The following is a 23,078-nucleotide window of genomic DNA, read 5'->3' on the forward strand; positions in this document are numbered from 1 at the left end:
GAGTAGACTCATGAAGATATTAGCAAAATACTTTATTTTTTTTTTTAAGAAATTAGCGAAGGAAGTGGCGTTTTAAGACAGTCAGTGTGTCATGGTTTTCAAAGTCAGCAAGTAAAAATGGGTGGCTTTCAGAGGTCAGTGGGTGAAAGAGGGTTCCCTTTTGAGGTGATTGGCAGAAGATGGTGGTTTGTTTAGATGAATGGGTGAAAGAGGGCCCTGAAGTGAATGCACAGAGGGTGTTCACTTTCTTATGTAAATGAGCTGGATATATGGCTTGGCTGGATATATGGGCAAAAGAGTGTTGATTTTTAAGGTAAATGAGTAGGCAAGTTTTTTAAGACATATGAGCAAAGAAGGGTTTGCTTTTTGGGTAAATGACGACGGATGGCTTTCATTTCAGGCAAACGGAGAGAGAGGCTAGATTTTCGAAGCAAATTTGCAAAAGAAGCTGATGTAAGTGAGACGAGCAGATGAAAATAGCTTTCTGAGGTAGGCTTATTCGAGTAAGATGACAAAAGAGAGGATTTTTTCCTGCAAGTGAGTGACGAAAAGTGAAGCTCTTGAGGCCAATGCACGAACGACGATATCATATTAGTGAATAAGAGAAAGAAGGTAACTTTATGAGGAAAATAAGTGGAAATTATTATTTTGAATAAACGAGAAAAAACTAGGCGGCAGGCTTCCACAGATTAAACCACTCACATTTGGAAGAGAAGAATACCAAAGAAGGAAATAACATGCGAACAACAGCAGATGTTTCAAAAGAAAGAAATCAAGATTTGCATATAAATAAATAACGATGTTGCAAGGTCCTCTAAAGAAGCACCTCTGGCCCAGGGCAAAGTGACAACGTGGTATTTCAACAGAAGGGAAAATTTATATTTTTTTTTATTTGAAAAAGATTAGCGTCATATATTGCTTGTATTCTTCCTAAAAATGATCTTCGTCCAAATTTCCATCTTGCAATGGCATCAGTAAATGAGTAAGTAATATTCCTGAAAAAATGAGCAAAAATCCAAAGTTTTATTCTCAAAAGAAACTTATACCTCTCGTAGCTCTTTTATAAGATGTAAAGAGGGTGGACTTCTATATAAATTTACTTTCTACCTTGGAATAGCGTCTTTTAAGCGTTATGATGTGACCAAATGTATTTGTGTGTATATATATTGTATAAATACATACATACATACATACACACACACATACACACACACATATATATATATATATATATATATATATATATATATATATATATATATATATATATATACAGTATATATATATGTATGTAATTGTAATAGCCATAGTACTCTCTTAACTTCTCGAATTCTCGCGCTTTTTGGATACGCTTGTCACTACAAAGCCTAAAGATCCAAGTGCAGAAATATGAAGAAATTCTGATGTCCGTAACGGGAAACGAACCCCAATCTGAACGAGGTACCATAGTCCACCTTTCTTCATTTTTCTACACACACACACACACACACATATATATATATATATATATATATATATATATATATATATATATATATATATATATATATATATATATATATGTGTGTGTGTGTGTGTGTGTGTGTGTGTGTGTGTTTTATAACCCTACGCAAGGTTAATTAGGTCATAATCTATTACGGCATCTGTTTTAGGAACAGAATCATGTCATCTTACATCCCTAACATCTCCGGTAACAATGATCAGCATTGGGTCAGCACATTCCTTCTCTTTCGTCGACTCCTCTCGCTGAATCTATTCCCAAACAAAGGCCTACTGGAATTAAACGCCGGGATACAAAACTAGACTTTATTTGCAAATTTAACGAAAGTATTTCAGCACAAGCTACAGTCATGAAATGGAGTGACACACACCCCCTAAAAATGGAAATCATAACTAGAGGAAATTCAGGTTCACAATCAATCGAATTAATGGTTCTAGACCAACCAATACTAGTGACTAACGCCCCTGGTCACCAAACAAAATAAAAAGGTCATAATTATTCTACACCTCGTTCTGATTAGGGGACCGGGTTCGTTGCCCGCTACCAGACTTGAGAATTTCTTCATATTTCTTGCACTTGAATCTTAAGGCTTTGTAGTGACAAGCGTATCCAAAAAAAGCACGAAGAATTCGGGAAAGTTAAGAGAGCATTGTGGCTATTACAATTACATAATATATATATATATATATATATATATATATATATATATATATATATATATATATATGTGTGTGTGTGTATTCAGATATACTTATATATGTATATATATAAATATATATATATATATATATATATATATATATATACATATATATATATACTGTATATATGTATGTATGTAATATATATACAAACAAATATATTTGGTCATGTTATAACGCTTAAAAGACGATTTTCCAAGGTAGAAAGTAAGTTTATATAAAAGTCCACCCACTTTACATCTTATAAAAGAGCTACGAGAGGTATAAGTTTCTTTTGAGAATAAAACTCTGAATTTTTGCTCATTTTTTCAGGAACATTACTTACGCATTTACTGATACCATTTCCTTCCTCCTACTTGGTTTCTCCATAAAATCGAGAGCAATCTTCTATAAATGTTCTTATCAAATGTGAAAAATGTACGACTATAGTCTGCGTAGTTAAATTTAGATCAGTTTCGTCCCTAAGGCGGTCATTGCTCCTGGGAATTCTGACATCCTGGATGATGTATTAGACCCCCCGTGAGGTGGACACGTTCATAAGTCATTTTGGGTTCAGTTTCTACGCCAAGAGAAATGATTCCTTTTCACTTTTGCTTAGTCGTGTACCCTTTCTTTGTTCTTTGGAAATCAGATGCGATTTCACACTATTTGCTTTTTTTTTTTTGAAAAAGATACATAATTTGCGGAGGAAGAGCAGAAATACTTATGTACAAAAAGATTCAGAGAGAAAAAAGGAAAGGAAGAGAAATTCTTATACTTACACTGTCACGCAAAAATATGTACTAAGCATACACACATACACGTGTGTGTGTGTATATGTATGTGTATATATATATATATATATATATATATATATATATATATATATATATATATATATATATATACATATATGTATGTATATATAATTTATATCAAATATAAGGGAGTCCATAGAAACGCCAAAATATGGAAAATATAGGCTATATTTCAGAGACCGTACTCTCTCTCTCCTCAGGCAAATAGTGAATGAGAAAAAGACAGAAAAGCGGTATTTATACCAGAAGATCCATAGGTCTGCCGTTAACTCACTCCAGTTGACAATTTCTCTTTAATCTTCTTGATCGCTGGTTGGAGGAAGATTTTATCTATAATATCTGAATCGCACGCACCTCTTGAAAGATTCATGGTGTTTCTTTGTTTAATCAAAGCTGATTCCATCATCTGGCTTTTGAACCGACAATTGCTGCTATAAATTATACGAGACATATTCCAGTTTATTTCGTGGTTATGGTTACTTATGTGGTTAAATATATATATATATATATATATATATATATATATATATATATATATATATATATATTTATATGTGTGTGTCTGTGTGTTCCTGGTGCGTGTATACATGTACTGTATGTTTTCCAGAGAAAGAGATGATGAAAGTTGTCAGTGTAAAATTCGAAGACAAATAATTTGCATACATACAAACTTATGTGGTCATTTAGAATTTGTGAAGAAAAAGCCAAAAGGAAAGAAGACAGCCACACTTCCGGACCAGCCAACCAATCACGACCATTCCCCTTCCCCTTCTGACACAAGATTTGAGCAACACTGTAAATAAAACTCCAGGTGACGTAAGAAGAAAAGGGTTTCGAATAAAACTGGTGGAAAAGTGATAGGAGTGCGAGACGGGCGTTTGAAAAGGATTGGATTTCTTTTCTAAAACTTAAGATTTAGGGACGCCATGTTTGGGGTTTGAGTTCCCGCCTGAGCGTCCCCTGAAAGGGCTGATCCTAACTTTATCAGATCGTAAAGTTTTCATCTGTGTTGGTTCTTTATTTTTCCTTAGTTGGGAATACATTTTCTTTATCACGTCAGTTTTGATGGATTATTTTGTAAATCCTTTAGATGACTTTTGTTGTCTCTGGAATAAATCCCGACTTGTTTCTGTATCTGCATTACAGTTTGTTGTGATGTGTTGGTCTATTATTCATCTTCCTGAAATTTTGGGAAAAGTAAAAATCTTGAAGATATTCATGAAGTAACTGAAAAGGGGTAAAGGGCGAGAGGGACTACCTTTGCTGTGATGGTGACTACCAGAGGACAATATTGTTCAGATGACAAAACTACTAAAGACAATTATTATCCTGACAGAGGTAACTCCAGCTAATTGACTCTAATTTTTCTCCCTTCCCCATTCTGTGGTACGGTTGACTCTTTCTGATCTGTTTGCCTTCGTTGTGAAAAACAAATTAAAATAATCTTTGAAGATAAAATACGGAATTAGGGAATACTTTGTTTTAATAATTTGTTCAGAGGAAGAAGACAGAGGTGAAATGCACTCACATGACTGAGTTTTGAAACTCGTATTTTTCACCTTGAAAACAGGAACCATAAATGGAATATAGAATTTTGGTCCAAGACCAGGCGCTGGGACCTATGAGGTCGTTCAGCGCTGAAACGGAAACTGACAGTCGAAAGATCTTAAAGTTGTAAAAGGAGGACAACATGTCAGTTGCAGTATGAAACAACTGTTAGGAGAGAGTTGAAAGTCAGACAGAAGAAAGGGAATATAAATAGAGGTACAGTAAAAGGAGTGAAAGGGGTTGTAGCTAGGATCCGAAGGGACACTGCAAAGAACCTTAAGTAATGCCTACAGTGCACCGCGTGAGGCACACTGGCGGCAACCCCCCTAAGGGGTGGGAGAAAGAAGGGGGGGATAGGAACCAAAAAAGCTAATCCTGATTTACGAAACGAATGTTTTGTCATGATTTCACAAGCAACGGAATAGTTGTGGATTTTTGCCGCAGCAAATCAAAAGCGTCTTATCAGATGTTGCCAGATCGTGAGGAGGTCACACGACCAATTTTGATATTTTGCTGAAAGCACTAGTTTTTTTTTTTTTTTTTACTGAAGAAATACATTGCTAGAATGTACTGTATGCGTTCCGTACCTTTAATATAACTCTTGGCTGTGCGCGCAAGACTGCAATTGTTTTTGTTTACATTTTGTAATGGGCGTTGGAGCCTCGCTTGTGGTGATGATGGAATGCTCGGTTTTAATTCATTTGCTCTTTCAGTATTTGTTTGATACATTTTTTTTACCCTGTACGAAATTATATATTTTCCATATATTTCCTATATACCATAGAACTATTTGCATGCATTCATTTAGGTTATATGCAGTACTTATGCATGCAATTCACTGTAACAATCTGATGGAGAGAGAGAGAGAGAGAGAGAGAGAGAGAGAGAGAGAGAGAGAGAGAGAGAAGGTTATGAATACCGTGTGCCACATGCAGGTAATTAATTTTTATCACCTTTTGCGGTCATTTAAATATACGTCAGTCTTTCGTAAACTCAGATTTCATCTTTGACACTTGAGCATTCAAATGGGTCGATAACTGGTAGGCAACTGACAAATGCCAGGCAAATGTATGCACAATAACAACAACAGCAATAATGATAATGTGCGCATAAACACGGAAAGTGCTTTGTAATGCAAAATATTGATACTGTCATATCGGTTAGTCACGAAATTACTTTTTTTTTACCCAGAAATTTGTTAGAATAAAACATAGAACTAGGCCAAAGGCCAAGCGCTGGGACCTATGAGGTCATTCAGCGCTGAAAGGGGAAATTGACAGTGAGAAGGCCTTGAAGGGTGTAACAGGAGGAAAACCTCGCCGTTGCACTGAGACAAGCGTTAGAGGGGGTGGAAAGTCAAATGAAAGAGAGAATATGAACGGAGATACAGTAAAAGGAATGAAAGGAGTTGCAGATAGGGGCCGAAGAGACTCTGCAAAGAACCTTAAGTAATGCCTACTGCCTACAGTGCACCGCATGTGGTGCACTAATGGCACTACCCCCTTACGGGGCAGAAATTTGTTGAATTATAAAACTTCATGATGATTACTGAATGCACTGCAGCTTCTTCTAGCTTACCATCTTCGATAACTGCCATTCATCTTAAAGCAAAATTCTAGCTATTCGCGAACGACAGTGCCTCTTTCATTGCGACTGAAATTGCGAGAAATTTTACCTGAAAAGAGTCCATTCCATTACACAATCTTTTCGTTAATCATTCAGTGAATATGGTTCGAAATATACTGTTTTACGTGTCTTGTTTCCGGCCATGTTAGGTTTTCAGATCATGTTCCGGCGTGGCTGACAGGTTGCCATTATGAGTAACGTTTATAAGTATTGCTTCTTAATTGCATCATAAATTTTCGACAACAGATTTTCTAGTATAAAGAAAATAAAATATATTTCCAATTACAATTTTTACTCAGTATCTTGAGCGATATTTCCAAGAGAGAGAGAGAGAGAGAGAGAGAGAGAGAGAGAGAGAGAGAGAGAGAGAGAGAGAGAGAGAGAAATAACCACATTTTTTGGGGACAAAACATGGACACCAAAACATATCCACTAAATCATCCGTATTATAAAGAATTCAAGTCGAAATGCGGTTTTGGGATGTTCGTGCGAGGCAAAGGAAACATCTGGCCTCAATGGGACTCAGAAGGAGCAGGTGGTGGCAATGATACCTCACAAGAAAGTGTTCCTTCTTCCCTCAGTGTCTTGGCGCCATTATCCTTCCCTCCGTGGGGCCTAAGGAGGGCCTAAAGACCCCAGGGCTGTTGTCAACAAATGGACAACACAGAGGAGTGGCGATATCTGTATGGCCGTATATTAAGCTCCTTATGGCGATGATGGTCTAGTGTTATGATACTGGAAGCTCTGTGTTTACATCTCTATACCTTACGGACTCTGCTTCCATCCGTAATAAAAAAAACAAGTTTAACTGAAAGTCCCATTTATGTTGTATAATGTGTAACCCTTTGCAAACTTTACGGCTTTATGCAAAGATATGACGCGATTTTGAAGCAGGTGTAGTAAAGCAATGTGGTATTATTTTGCTCTTGACGAGTCACCTAGTGACTTTCAACACTATTAAGCTAATGCAATAACAAAATGGTAGGTTTGCCTTATGAAAGAATTGTGCTAACTTATAAGTGACATTTCTTTGTAGCTTCAATCAATGTGTTCAGTCAATACTTTTGCTTGTTTACTCCTACCTTCTTCCAGCCGTCACTGACTGATTTGTTTTATATAGCTCCATCTCCACAGCGAAATGATTGCTGTCAGTTTGCGATGTCTCGTATGAGTAAACTCACATCAGATACAAAGATAAAAAACTAAGCATAAATAAGAGAGCAAAACAAAAGGTAGCCATTCTCAATATACAACGCTTGCGTAACGATGAAACATTTTAGGTTTCTTTTGCAGTTTCCCTGAGAAATCAATGATTTCGTGATGATTGCACACCAGAACAATTTATTCATCATGCAGCTGTTTTTGGAGCGCCGATGAGTAAATTATGAAATACACAATCTAACATTTTGACTCCTCTTTGTAATTATACATAGAATGAAATATCAAGAAACTTCAACAATAATCCCAACTGTTGTTGGCAATGCGTATTGCAGGAACCATTCGAAATCTGAAATGACGCCAGTTAACAAAGTTGGCGTTCATGCATGAAGCATACAAGTGTTCCCGCCCTGTTGCAGCCTGTCAGTTCTTTGTTCATGAATGGGCTAATCACCTTTCAGGAATAGTCCTTGGGCACGTCAGATTGCACTTACAGCAGGCTTAATGAGATGAGCTGTCTGAAAAACATGAGCATTGATCCGTCTGGCTGAAGACGCGATATATTATGGATTCTGTTCTGTCACGAGTCAGTTTTCTCGTCACATGGTCCGTAACAGGACGATTCTCCGCCATCCTCTTTTTATTCATTTACCTAATGTTACATAATGCTTCTGTTACTTTCATTTTGTTGTAAATTATTACAAAGATCACAAAGATCATTTGGAATCGCCTGTTCTATTGCACATTCTTTTATACTGACTATTTCATTGTTGCAAAGGATAGCATTTAGCCAAAATTCAATGGCGAATTAGCCAGTCCTGCAATTCACTAACCAAACAACGTACTGTACACACACACACACACACACACACACACACATGCACGCATATGGCAGCGCCAAAGAACCAAAAAAGAGGGCGAAGCTTAAACAGGAAGTAACAGTTAGAACTGATTCTCAAAAGAAGAGAGTTTATTAGTCAAGGAAGCACAAAGAGAGCTTTAAAGGCCAACAATGCGTTCCGAGATCACCGATTTCCCGCATTAGTTCTTCCCTTTATTAAACCAAAGAGCATTTCCGTATCTAAGATAAATTTCTGTTTCCAGGCTTATATCTAAGTTTCTGTTGAAAGGAGAGTTGAATTGGTTCACTCGTAGACGAAACGTCGATTTGTTTATTATGCAACGACGATGACGTTTTGTTTTGTACAGTCCACCCTCTCTGAACATTCTCGTGTTCCACCCTCTCTGAACATTCTCGTGTTCTCTTAAAAGAATGTGTTCCGTGCATGCTAAGAATCCGTTGTCAAAATATCGTTCCACGCGGGGTTAAATCTTTATCTCGTGTGCTTTGATAATGAGTCTTCTGTCACTTGCAGAGCTCGAGCATCCCATTTGACAAAGTCTGGTTAGTCAGTCCATTTAAAGCAACTGACGTTGATTTCGATTGACGTTCCGTGCCAATCACGTTGATGTTGAGAGTTTTATTCATGTTAAAGTGTTACTCATGAATGAGCTTACGATGTCATGTTCTCTTTTTCATTTTCTTTTTAGGGAGGGAGCTTATAATTTCCTCAGCAGTGAATGATTCCTGTTAGATCTCAGGACTGTCAAAAGTGATGGTAAATTTTTTTCGTTTATCTTTACAATCATTCTCAAAAGAATGCTGCCATCTGGTGCCGAGATTAAGAAGTTCGAACTTGCAACAGCCGTGGAATGACTTGTGTTAAACAGGGGAGAAGTACTGGTACTTTGGACACTTGAACAGTAACCATCTTACTCTTAATTACATTAAGAAGTACGCGTAACTCTTCCTTAATTTGCATAAAGATCACTCCCCTGAACTCATTAGGTAAAGCGCGCGCGCGCAGGCGAGAGAGAGAGAGAGAGAGAGAGAGAGAGAGAGAGAGAGAGAGAGAGAGAGAGAGAGAGAGAGAGTCTGCAGTTTTTTACACAAATGTGTCCCCATGTCTTCGTTGATGTTTCATTTAGCTATTGACCTACAATTATATGCTCGTACATAAAATTCCGTCTGTATTTTTTTCCATAGGTTCATGATAGCTTTTTTTTTTTTTTATTTTGTTGCTTGAGAAAGGACAGAGGCGTTTACGAAACAAAGAAGCAAGAGTCGATAGAAACAATGGGACTTCGATAAAGTGGAAGGGCTCACAAAAGGGTCAGTTGCCTCGATGTCAAGTGTGCTTTGTTTTTATTGAGGGCATTGTCCTAGAAGTGCAATGCTGAGAGGGGTCGTCTCCTGGTATGGCAACAATGTCGAGTCAGACAGACAGACAGACAGACAGGCAGGCAGGCAGGCAGAAAGTGGCTCGTTACAGATGAACAGTTCTGCTGCAAACATGTTTGAAAATCACTGTGCAATAAGCAGTCTTTACACGTTATTAACCCCTACTCCAAATACTATTAAAAGTTTATTGTACGACTGAAACCAATCGTGCAAACGAAGCATCCTGGAAAATTTCGAAGCATCCTGGCTTCCAATAAGTCCGGTTATGGTCGAGTCACCCTCGAATGAACATTTCGGAATCAATAGATATCAATGGTCGCTATGTAAGCAGATTCATTCCCATTCCATTAATTAACGAGCAGTCGTTAACGTTAATGAAATAACCACTTGTAGTTTTAATGAGTATCCGGGAACCATTGCTGGGAAAAAAATCTTCCGATTGCGAAAACGTTTCTTTCTTCTCTTTCACCGCAGTTCCTTTCCGTTGCCCTCACCATCATGTTTTTGTTCTGCTGCCTTTTTTTATTCATTTATTCACTGACATATTCATCTGGTTATCGGTCATATCGTTTGGCAGTCCATCTGTCGTTATAATTATTATTCAAAATGAACGGAGATTCATATCGCACGCGCCAGAAAGACCATCAACTTGCAAAGTTTATGAATAGACAATTTCACAAAGGCCATGTCTACTTTTTTTTTTTTACTTCATCGATTGAAAGGTCAATTGTGTTCTTTCTAGTTTTGCAGTTTAATACAAGCGTCGCACATCGAAAATACTGAATCGACATCTTTTAACGAAATCTCTCAATGACAGAAATACAAAATAGGAACATTCAAATGAAATATTTCTCATTAGAAACTACATATTCATTTATTGGATAATGCATGAACGTTCTTGTGACTGGCTGCATCTGAGTATTTCATAGCGTTGTACGAATTTCAATAGTATAAATGTCACAATGCCTCAATTAAGCAGCGACTTATAAGAAGTAGAAGAGTGGCTGCAGTAAAATTTCATAATGTAACCCTTTCATAATACAGAATACATCACTGTCATGAACGCTGAAATTCAAACATATTTTTAAGCAGATATGCGTGATGGAAAGAAATTCATTGAAAAAAAACACGATATGAAAAGGTCCTCTAACTTTAAATTCGAACCGCTTCCTCTTCTTCTCAGTTTAATCCCTAGTCGGGTACGTTATTTTTAATGAGACTTTTCCAGGTGCAAAAAAATAACGGATCTGCAAGCGTCGCCTGCGACAAAAATGTGCAAAACATCGGGATTTACGACCTGTAATTTTGGCGAGTCGACTTAAGTAAACACTACTATATTCTTGCCGAATACTTTAAACTGTGACAGTAAAAGGACTTTCACAATGTCTGAAATCCTTACATTCGGCTTCTCCCAGCCTAATATCATCCATATATACGACCAGGGAAATGCTGTGTAAATTAAGAAAACAATTAATGGAAACTATATGTAGTTTTGGCCGTTTTCGATTTCCCACTTGGCTCTAGGCGTTAGAGAGAGAGAGAGAGAGAGAGAGAGAGAGAGAGAGGGGGGGGCTTTCTCCTTGAAGTAGGAATTCTCTCACTCTTCTTCTCTGTCAAAATGTTTCTTTCATAACAATATAACAAAAAACGAACCACATCAGAAATATAATAAGAATTCATTGAAATCTTCATGCATGATTTTGTTCAGTGAGTGTACAGGTATATGCATAGGTGCAGTCTTTGTAACCAGTGAGCAAAAGTTCTGTAAGTACAAAAAAGTAATTATAAGGTGTACAGTAAAAAACTTGAGAATACAATAAAGGAATCGATGTACTAAATAAGAATCTTGCACGCACACCAAAACGTTCAAATCGATTTGCTAATGTAACCTAAAGCGGAAGTTCGCTTTGACAAATGACCAGGTCTGTGAAACATGAACACGTTTATAAACTAGCCTTTTCGCGTAATAAGCCAAGTTTATTGTTTTGCTAATATTTTTAGAGTCTTGTACTGCGTCCTGATGGCACTAGTGCGTATTGTGGTAGCAGACAACAAATGATTGCTTGCCAAAACGCAAAATAAAATCAAGATTAACATAAGAAAATGTGTATATGCAATGGATAAGTATCTTTTATGTCCCAATCCTAAAAACTTCCAGTATCCCAAGTACATTGCGCTACCCTTAAATAACATATTATACAGTTAGAAGATGATGACAGAAGTATTTCATGATAATGATTTCATGCATTAAATTTAAATTGACTAATGATTCTTCTCCTTTTCTCGTTGCAGAATGTCTGGGGTGCCGGTGGTGGGTCGCTACGTAGCCCGCAGTTGGAGCAGTGGGTCAGGTACTCCAAGGGGGGAGCAGCACCCCCAGCCGGCACCACAACACCGCAGTAGTAGAGGACCATGGAGGCTGCCTGCCTTCTTCAGGAGGAAATTCGAGATAGCCCAGGTTAGGCTGAAAATTACATTTCCTCTTCGGTTGGAGATGCCAGTCTCCCTCTTCCTCTCTTTCTACCCTCATATCTCTCTCTCTCTCTCTCTCTACTATTACTGTATATTTATTTTTCTATTCTACCATCGTGTGATATTCTAACATTGCCCTCTTGTCCTCTCGTAAATTTTTCCACTTCCCCGAGGCGAGTCTAATACTTCCTTCGGATTAGAACCAAATTTCTCCGTCATCTAATCTCTAACCATTTTTCTTCGTTACCTTCACCCTCTCCACATCTCTCCCTTGATAAAAGGAAAAAGTCCCACTCATCTACCTCTAAAATGCAAAACTGACCCTTGACAAAATAACTTCCTTTTTTGCAGAATTTTTTTCAGACACTTTCCTTGTAATCTAAAAGGGAGCACTTCCATCTCAGTTCTAGTTCTTTTCTCAACGCAGGCTAAGCTCTCCTTCATTCGAGCACCTTTTAACAGTTTTACTCCTATTTTGTTTATAGGTTTTTATTCCCACACTTTTCCCAGTTCTCGAGCCATCCAAGGAAGTAATCAAGGAACTGAACGTAGAAACATCAAATCTTCCTCTAATAAATTTTTATTACAGATCTTATTGTTTCTCCGTTATTGTACAGTACATAGTACTCATGTAGTTCTTTTTATCAGTTCTTATCCTGTCTGCATATGCTCATTATCGTCATACAGTATATTCTGTTCGTAAATAACCTGAGGTAGCAACTCCCTTCATGCACTATAACGTGTCTTCACTGAGGCTCTTACTATAATTCCAATCCCTTCTACTTTAAAGCTATAACGAACTTCTTAGGCTCTTCCAAGCATACGTTTTTTGATTAACCCCTTCTTTCATTTTAGCATTTAATTCATAACTTTTCCAGTTCATAAAGGTACCTGCAAGATGGAGCCACCTTTTATTGTTGATCAAACCATCATTTATATAACCATCAACTGGGTTTCCTTTCATTTCCTGATCCCACTGTGAATACAAGTACAGTTCCTGCTCTTTCAAAGTCCTATTTCCTCTATCATTCTCTGTAAGGTCTGTATATTCGAATATAAATTACTGGAAATATGGTGATGGCCGGAACTTCATTATACTACTTGAATTTTGAGACTTATTTATGTAGGAGAAGCAATCATAAAATATCTCATGTTTTATTAGGAATGCTTGTATAAGTTTTCGAATACCACATTCAGCTGTGGATTTCATGTTATGCCCCAAGTTACAGCAAAGTTCCCACTACAAAAACAACGTTCAGTGAGAGCCCAAAGAGTTGCAAGACGAATTTGAGGATCATATAAGAGAGAGAGAGACAGACAGAGAGAGAATTAGCTGTAGAATGGTTCAATTATCGGAAGGTGGAGAAGTGCCTATGCCAGCACAGATTCTTGCTCCGAGAGCACCCCATTAAGTGAAGATAATTCTGTGAGATATAAGAAGTCATTAAGAGAAATGAAACGTTTAACAGACACGTAGAAGCCCTTTGAATAATAAGGTACCCGTTGGTAAGGAGAGAGAGAGAGAGAGAGAGAGAGAGAGAGAGAGAGAGAGAGAGAGAGAGAGAGAGGAAAGTTTTCGTGTATTTTTTTACCCGTTTGACTGTTTTCATAATTACGTAGTTTAGAGTAGGTATTATAGGCAATGAATAACAGGGCGGAGAGCAAAATTTTCGTGATAGGTTCACGCCCGGATAAGTAAACACAGAGAACAAATGAAGCAGAATATGGGTAGAAAAAAAAAGAGGGAAATCTGGAAAAACATATCAGAAGAATATTTTTATAGAAAGTCCTTTGATTTAAAGTGAGGGAGAATCCTAGTTTGGCCTCGAAAGAGAAGAGTTCATCTAATTACCCTGCTAATGGGGAGACTGCTGACCTCTGCAGACGGGGGAGGAAGTCCTCTGACGGCTGTTGCCTGAGGGGAAGTAGGTGCTCTGTCGCTCTGTTCACTGATCCATGGAAACGAAATCATTTCAAAAGAAAAGATACAATGACACTTCACCAGGGAGAGAAAGATATCCAGCGTCTAAGCAACACACGATTTCTTTTACATCTAGGGAAACAAGATGTTTGAAGTACGTTCCATATATTTTTTGCATGTAAACTTCATTTAATGTGTTGTTTATAAATCCCCTGTAGAAAAAAGAATCCCAGTATTGCTCCATCTAGCGACTGCTTCCCTGCCTCTACTGTCATGCCTTTGAATTCCCTCCTGTCTTTCGTTTCATCGAGCCCCGCAGTATTCTTTTTCTTCAGTGTCCCGTGACTCCTAGTGGTGCCGATTGCTTCCTTCGGGGGTTTAGGCACCGCTGTTATCCTCCCCTACCCCTCCCCTTCCCATCCACTGTTTGTAGCTGAGTTGCCCATTCCGTCGGCCTTGACATCAGAAAGTCTTCAAATAAGGTCTGCCCGAACCATACTAACTGCTCTGTTCCTCGGCAGCGCGGAGGAGGGCGCGTGGGCAGCACTGTGCCTCCAGGAGTGAGCGAGGGCGGCGTGGCTGTGACTGAAGAGGCATTCAAGGACCCATCTCATCCGTCGCCTTATAAAGATCCCCTCAAAGATCCTTTACGGGATCCCCCAAGTAGTACCACCGATCCTTTGAGAGAATTTGGCAACCCATCCTCACCCTACGCAGAACCCGAGGTAAGCCGATCAGAAAATCTCCCCCTTCCAGTTTTCATTTATGTATTCACTTTTTCCCCCTTTTTTGAGGATTGGGGGTTGAGGGAGGGGGTAAGAGGAGTGTTCACCTGGGGGGGGGCGGCGATGGATGTGTTGGGCTGGTCTCTTCTTCTTTTTGTCCTTTTATCCTTTTTAAGGGGGTGAAGGAAAGAAAATCACAAGGAAAAAACGATTTTGGAGCCTTCATGTGACGTATTAATAGGTGACCCTGGGCAAATCATAATTCCCTTGCTATAAGATGAAATCCATTAATGACAAACACTATTATACTTATTACATATATATTTTTTGTAAGTTTACTGAACCGTGGTCTAAAATTAGAATATTCACTGCAAATATCAAGCAATTAGTGAGTACACACATACGTATATATAATATATATATATATATATATATATATATATAAACATATATATATGTGTGTATAACTAATAGGAACACATGAAATTAAAATTCAAAATGACACGAAGAAAAAAAGAAATAAAACATATGGCCTGCCTGGCTATGTATATTTAGCTATTTTCAGAAAGGACTTGTGAAAGAAGAACTTTTCAATATATATATATATATATATATATATATATATATATATATATATATATATATATATATATATATATATATATATATATCATATATATATATATATATATATACCTCACCCTCAGTCAGAAATGCATGTCCCAGCGTAGTGCTTTCATAGGACAACTATTTTCTTAATGGAAAATAATAAGCGTTCCAGTTTGTTTGCTTATGAACAAATCTTCACTCTACCCCTTAAAATCTTGCATTTTGCAGGTTTCTTTAATAACCACTGAGTCAAGTTTATACATACTTAGACCGATATTCATACTCTTATAAAAACTTCCTTTTACTGAGTTAGACTCAATCACATTTCTTTGTACAGTAACATATTGAAATACCCTATTTTTTAGTGCCGGTCCAGTTAATTGCATGATTAATATCTCTAACATCAGTCAATTTGACCAGTATACAATTTGTCACATGAATTACATGGGATCTAAAATACACAACTTCGGTATTGTATGGAGGCTTCCTAATAAGTGTTATTTTCATCCTATGATCACTCTTGAATGCGCCACTTTAACACTAATGGGGAATATAAAAACTTCTTTCAGTTTTCTTCTGAAGATGGAAAGAGAAACCCACAAGATTCCTGTGTATAACTTGTTTACTTGTAAATATTTACATATTACTTGAACCTCGAGTACTTTCAGGTCCTAACTGTGACCCTTTTTCAAGAGATGTGAAGGTAGTCAGACTGCTGGGCCTTGAACTAGCCTGACTACCTTCACACCTCTTGAAAAAGGGTCACTAGGACCTGAAAGTACTCGAGATTCAAGTAATATGTAAATATTTACAAGTAAACAAGTTATACACAGGAATCTTGTGGGTTTCTCTTTCCAGTGGGGAATATCTTGACAATTATCATTGCATGGCAATAAAAGTAAGTTTTTGCATTATATATTCCATTGCTAGTATTATAATAATCTTTTAGCCTTTCTCACTGCACTGCAATTATACAATATCAGGGCATTTTAATATATTGCCAGCATTCCTAATTAAATATATTTCGTCATCAGAGTATTCAAAGCTACATGCAGATAATTCTCTTAAAGAAACTGATGACAAAAATGTTTTCCTAACCTTATCACTGTGGCCCGAATTAAAATGTAGCCTGCGTAATCGGATTTAACTTCGTTACTATTTTTATGTATATGGCAGTGCAAATAGGGAAGGCTAAAACCTTTTTCCAGCATTGCTCTTTGCAAAGGGAACAGTCACATGACCAATGTACTTTTTGTTTGCTAGGTATTGTATATTCATTAAACCGAGCTATACAACAGTGCAAAAGCTTCTACGGTTTTCTAGGAATCAAAGGTGCTCACATCCCAGCATTTCCATGTAAATCAAGGCGAGAGACCTCCACTAAAATTGCATATAAACGTACAAGTGCAATAATTCTACAATAAGATTTTTAAATATTCAACAAATGATAACCAGAGAGAGAGAGAGAGAGAAAGTCAACGCCAGCTAAAGATGGAAGTAATAACTGATCCTAAATTATCCAGGACTGTTCAAGTGGCAGACCACGATCAACGTGGCCTGGAGTGCAATGTGGAGGGGCCAATGGCTACCTTAAACTGAATTACATAGTTGACACACATGCGCAAATGGTATTGACGGCCATTTTTAATACACTAATTAAATGGTTGTTTTTGAAACCAAATTACCCCAACCAAGTAGTCGGTCAACACAATTTGCATGTGTGGATAACATTCTATGTAAATTCAACTTATCTCACTGTTCTGTCCTGGAGACTTTTCAGTGAGAACAGAGAAACGATGGTCTTTACAATCCTCATTTGAGATATATACTTTTAGATCACTTCAAAGACTTGACAGTAGGTATACAGTTTTTGAAAAAAGGAAGGAATGGGGCCTCATTTTTCTTAGATGTCATTGTTTTCATTTGGGAGTATTGTAATTTCCATATACTACATCCTAACAGAGACAACCTACCCCGTTACACAGTAACTAGGGAAACAACTGTTCAACTGTTCTCCTCGGATTAATATATATATATATATATATATATATATATATATATATATATATATATATATATATATATATATATATATATATATAATATTAACTTTATCACATACACAATTGTTCTGTGCATTAGTAGAATTACTAAAGGACCTCATTCAAACTGGATGGTATCTAATGGAGTATTTATTCAGAAAAGTTACAAGCTTTCTTGGACAAACAGTCCACATTATCAAGTATTGTACGGATACTTGATAATGTGATTGTTTGTCGAAGAAAGCTTGTAACTTTTTCTGAATAAATACTCCAATAGATACCATCCAGTTTGAATTAGGTCCTTAGTAATATATATATATATATATATATATATATATATATATATATATATATATATATATATATATATATATATATATATATATAGGTGTGTGTGTGTGAAAAGTAATCTCTGTTCTTTACACGGTGAAAAACAGCATGCAATTTAGATTTAGAATTATTGCCTTCATTTCACCCAAAGATCAGACAGTAATAACTCTTTAATTCCTTTCAGCACCGAGATGTTGGTTACCGAGAACCTCGGTACCTGGACCTCTTCGATCCCGGGGTCTCGGTAGTTCGGGACCCAAAACTTGACCAACCCTCGCCGCCACTGAAGAATCGAACCCAAACTTGTTTTTCCAAAACGCTCACAGCGCTCGCCTCAACGAGGGTTATCATAGGTCAGTTTTCCCCTCACTATTCACACAAGTTCTTGAAAAGCTACTATTTCATGGCATTGTTATTTAATTGCAGTTCTAAGTGCAATCCTATAATACTGAGTAAGAAACATATATACGCCTTTTCAATCACATTTCTATTTTGTCTACTAAGAATGATCCGGTATAACTGAAGACTACCAAAGGAAATTCACCAAAATTATATTTACTATAACTTTGACAATTTAAGCAGCTTACACACATTATTCAGCCGGTATCTACAATAATAATAATAATAATAATAATAATAATAATAATAATAATAATAATAATAATAATAATAATGGCTGAAACTAACCGCAATGGAACAGGGCATCAGTGCCTGCTTATATATTTATGATCAGCAATTATGCTCGATGACTTGTGAGATGTCATACTTTGCGAGACCGATTTTTACCACTATGAATAATCACTGCCAAACCATGGGGAAAGCACAGTGTTGCTCATGGAAAACAGGTTAGGATTCACCACAATTAACTTTAAAAAAAAAAATAAAAAATACCCCAAGTTTCTTCGGCGCAATCGAGTTTTCTGTACAGCGTATAATCAAGGCCACCGAAAATAGATCTACCTTTCGGTGGTCTCGGTATAATGCTGTATGAGCCGTGGCCCATGAAACTTTAACCACGGCCCGGTGGTGGCCTGTCCTGTATCGTTGTCAGACGCACCATTATGGTTAACTTTAACCTTAAATAAAATAAAAACTACCGGGGCTAGAGGGCTGCAATTTGGTATGTTTGATAATCGGAGGGTGGATGATCAACATACCAATTTGTAGCCCTCTAGCCTCAGTAGTTTTAAAGATCTGAGGGCGGACAGAATAAGTGCGGGCGGACAGGCAAAGCCGGCGCAATAGTTTTCTTTTATGGAAAACTAAAAAGGAACAAAGTGTTTAGTCATGCGGAATTCAGACATCAGTGCTGCATATCATATCATAAAAATTACGATAAATATAGGAAATAAAAAAAAATAATTGTTTTGTGAATCTATTTCAACACGCAATATATATTTATCCCTATTTTTAATCAATTACCACAATGCTTGGTCAACAAATTATATCTTTTCTGTAAAGACAGCCATCTATGTTTGTCTAGCTGCGAACAAGTTCCATCTGTTTCTTATTACAGACTATTGTTTAGATTCTATCTGAATATGTAGGTCTATTCCCAAGTTTAAGAAAACAGGTTCTGCCTAACTTTATAGGTCCTATAGTTCAGTAAAACAGCCCAGCATTATAAGCGTTTTGCATTAATATAACTATTAAGACTCACTATCCACTTCAAGAGAAATTATATACTCGTATCTTGAACATTTACAAATAAACAGCTTTGTGTTACAACAAATTTCAAATGATATAGTAAGCGTCAATTTATATGTAAAAACACTGACAGTGGTGCAAAGTCCCCAACACTCAACCAGTGCTTTGGCTGAATAGTTGAAAAGTAGTTGTTTTTACGACATTACGTGTCCCGGGGGCATCACCCACGGTCAATTGATTAACTGTAGCTATGATTAGTATACGAGTCTTGCACAAACTATCATCAGCAGCATCTGGAAAATCATTATCATTATCATTATTGGGGGCGATCGATGACGCGGTAAAAGGTAACAAAAACCCTACATGTTAGGGCCTATTTATTGTTAACAATGTTCTATTTCCAGTTCTTCGATTTTAAAAACAATGACTCTTAAGGAAAAGGGAAAGGGTAAATATCTAAATTCCTTAGAAAGGAAAATCTACCTGCAGTGGTGAATATCAATGGTGATATTCCCAAAATTGAGTGGATCGCTATGAATTGTGAATGAATATCAAATGGTGTCAAAATGCAGGGAAAACTCCCTTATAAACGCTAAAGAACATCTCAGTAGACCTTATATTACCTAGATAACGCACGTATATACCATTGCTAACAGAACCCATACTCTTCTAAAATGTATGTTAAAAATCTACAATATCAATAGAATTATATCTACTATATCATCCCAAGTACTGAATAAGTTTTACAATATTTGAACATTATAAATCTCCATCATTTGCAAATCTCGAAGGTTGAGCATTTGTCATAGCACCTTCTTCTTCTTTCTATGCATTTTTCCCACTTCTATGTGGGGTCGATGTTTCTGACAGCTTTCCTCCACCTGGATCGGTCAAACACATCGTCCTCTGACAATTGTTGGTCTCTCAGATCATCTGTAAGTCACTAATTATTTCTTTTTTTTTTTTTTTTTGCTTCTCACCAGTTTGCAGTATTCTTCTTGTAGTGTTAGTGATCGTCATAGCCGTGATAGCATCGAGTACTCGCGGGATAATATTTGGTCCAGATCCTCGTGTAAAACATCCCTACGTCACGACAGTGACCGCGTGTGGACCGGTACAGGGGTAAGTCACAAACGGGGAATTCTCAGATCATTACAGAAATAACGGCAAGTACACATGAGCACGTTTTTATAGAAATAGTTTTTTTATAATATTCCTATCTGTGTATCACCTCTGGTTTTAAGGACACAAACACACACGCACACACACCTACAGAAGTGCACACGCATTCACTCACACACACACACATATACACACACACACACACACACACACACACACACACATATATATATATATATATATATATATATATATATATATATATATATTGTATATATATATTGTATTTATATTTGCGTAAAACTAGACACAGCCATACACCTACACACGTGCACACGCACTCACAAATATACAGTATATTCGCAGCCTTTGGTGCTTTCAGTAAATACAGAAAATGTCTGTCCAACTCTCTAAAACTGTGTTAATAAGCTACTTCACAAAAAGTGACTTTATCTGAAGCCAGTCATATTCTGCAGAGTTGTAGAAGATGACGCTTACGTTTTCCGAGGGGTTCCTTACGCCATTCCACCAGTAGGCAAATTCCGCTTCCGACATTCGCAGTTACAAACAGATCTCGAACATTGCTGGTCTGGGACATACATGGCTAATATAACTCGTCCATGCTGGGGCTACGATATGCAGGTAATAAAGAAAATATTGAATTTCTGTTTTGTATTTTACTTTATGTACTGCCAGATCACCAACTCCAAATAAGAAAGATGCTTATCACACTTTAAATTGAAATATTTTTGACATGATTATTTAATGCTTTATTATGGATATTTGAGGAGCTATACAAATGATTTCCTTTTGCAGGGTGCAGTCGTCAACGGTTGGGAAGACTGCTTGCTCCTTGATATTTTTACTCCACAACTTGGCTATGATTCACCCCTACCAGTTGTCGTGTATGTTGGAGGGTCAAGTCTTGGCGGCGACACAAGAAGACCCTGGCTGCTGAGCAAAGCTGCACCAACAGCAATAGAACGCGGTGTAGTCATAGTGGCACCTCAGATCAGACGTGGCATCTTTGGTTTCTTCCCACATCCGACATTAGCTGCTTCAACATATCCTCACACTGCCGGGAATCAGGGCGTTTCTGATCTTTTGACAGCCCTCGCCTGGGTACATCACAATATCGAGCATTTCGGAGGCGACCCTCACAGAGTAACGTTGCTAGGCCACCAAGCAGGAGCCGCTCTAGCTTGGCCGTTGCTTTACTCATCGCAGGGACATCGTTACATTCACACCGCGTGGATGTCTGGTGCTGCTCCTCTTCATCCCGAGCGCACTTGGAGGGATGCTGACCCGTCCTTAGTTGAATCTTTAAATTGCACTTCCTTGAGGTGCCTGGAAATGATGCCTGCTCAGTCTGTGATGGAAGCCCCTCCTTTGGAATGGCGTCGTCCTCAGGGTCAAGCCTGGTTGGTCTCCGATGGTGTTGTTGTGCCCTTTATCCCGTCCTCACCACAAGTGCCTATTATGATAGGTAAGAGATGATGAGTTGCTCTCTCTCTTCTCCCAAAGTTGTAAGCACAATTTTCATTTCTGAGTAATTAGGACGTCACAGTGATTTTTTTTAAACGTATTTAAAACGAAATGGAGATAAAAAGTATGCCACGGGAAATCTGGAATATTTTGTTTGCAAAGTACACTAGGGGAAGATAATATTGCAAGAATATGGTAGATGACACGGTGCTTAGAAATACAAAGAAGAACATCTAAGCGGAAATCTACAATTCAGTGGCGAACCCTGGCTTGAAGTTAATTAGATCGTAATGTGGCGAAGAAGAAAATGTATATGAAACGTCTCTTAAATGTGTGTTGAGGGAAACTGATCCTACGGACAGAAATTGAGAGTAACTTTTTTGGTCCTCTCACTCCCTGTTCGTAAGCCCAGTTTATTTCAGTATTATGGGACTTTTCATTCAGTTAACAGCCGACTCCAAAACATTTTCATCTTCGCCAAATTACGATCCGGCTGACTTCATATACATTATACTTTGAGAAGTATAACGTTAGTGCAAATTGAGAGCTAGAGATACTCTAGTGTGGTATTTTTGACTATGGGAATGGGTTAAAGTAGCTGACATAAAAATGAAATACCTTTATCTCTCCGTTAATGGCGTCACTGCAAAATTTATTCAAGTGCTCAATGAATACATATCTCCAGTTCAATGTGACTTCAGAAATACGTATTGTACCAACTTTGTATTAGTCTGAAGTCCTTATATTTAAGGGGTTTTAAAGACTTCTATGCTGATATTTGAAATTAAAACTTCCACCATTATATAAATATTGATGTCAGGTACAGTAAAATTTCGAGAAATTATCGAAAATCGGTTAGACATACTCGGGCACTTTCATGTTCAAATAAATACATCTTAAAATATTATTACTCAAAAAACTGTTTTAAGGAGATTTATAGAAAATTTTGCTGACCACTTTTATGACCGACAAAGTATCGCAAACTTCGTATGATCACCTAATCCTTTTCGTGAGTCATTTCAACATAGTATCCTACCAAGGTATCAATGTTTTCTTTGCGTTGTTATGCAAATAAAGAAAACGGTATTATATAGTAGGGTGACTAAAGAATTAGTAAAACTTCCACCTAAACGTGGTCAGATTAGAAACTTG

At 37.3% G+C, this 23,078-nt stretch overlaps 1 protein-coding gene across 3 annotated transcripts in view; it reads left to right on the top strand.

Annotated features, from left to right (window-relative positions):
* The window catches only part of Nrt (Neurotactin), a 185,100-nt gene that overhangs the window by 158,980 nt on the left and 3,042 nt on the right, over window positions 1-23,078 (top strand). For all 3 annotated transcript variants that reach the window (XM_067107939.1, XM_067107941.1, XM_067107940.1), the window contains 6 exons: window positions 11,866-12,031; window positions 14,488-14,691; window positions 17,857-18,025; window positions 20,303-20,441; window positions 20,918-21,083; window positions 21,258-21,927. In XM_067107939.1, the coding sequence (XP_066964040.1) occupies window positions 11,866-12,031; window positions 14,488-14,691; window positions 17,857-18,025; window positions 20,303-20,441; window positions 20,918-21,083; window positions 21,258-21,927 (1,514 nt within the window). The remainder of the gene's footprint in view (window positions 1-11,865; window positions 12,032-14,487; window positions 14,692-17,856; window positions 18,026-20,302; window positions 20,442-20,917; window positions 21,084-21,257; window positions 21,928-23,078) is intronic.

The sequence above is a fragment of the Macrobrachium rosenbergii genome, chromosome 8, assembly GCF_040412425.1.
Source record: "Macrobrachium rosenbergii isolate ZJJX-2024 chromosome 8, ASM4041242v1, whole genome shotgun sequence".
Classification (NCBI taxonomy): Eukaryota; Metazoa; Arthropoda; class Malacostraca; order Decapoda; family Palaemonidae; genus Macrobrachium; species Macrobrachium rosenbergii.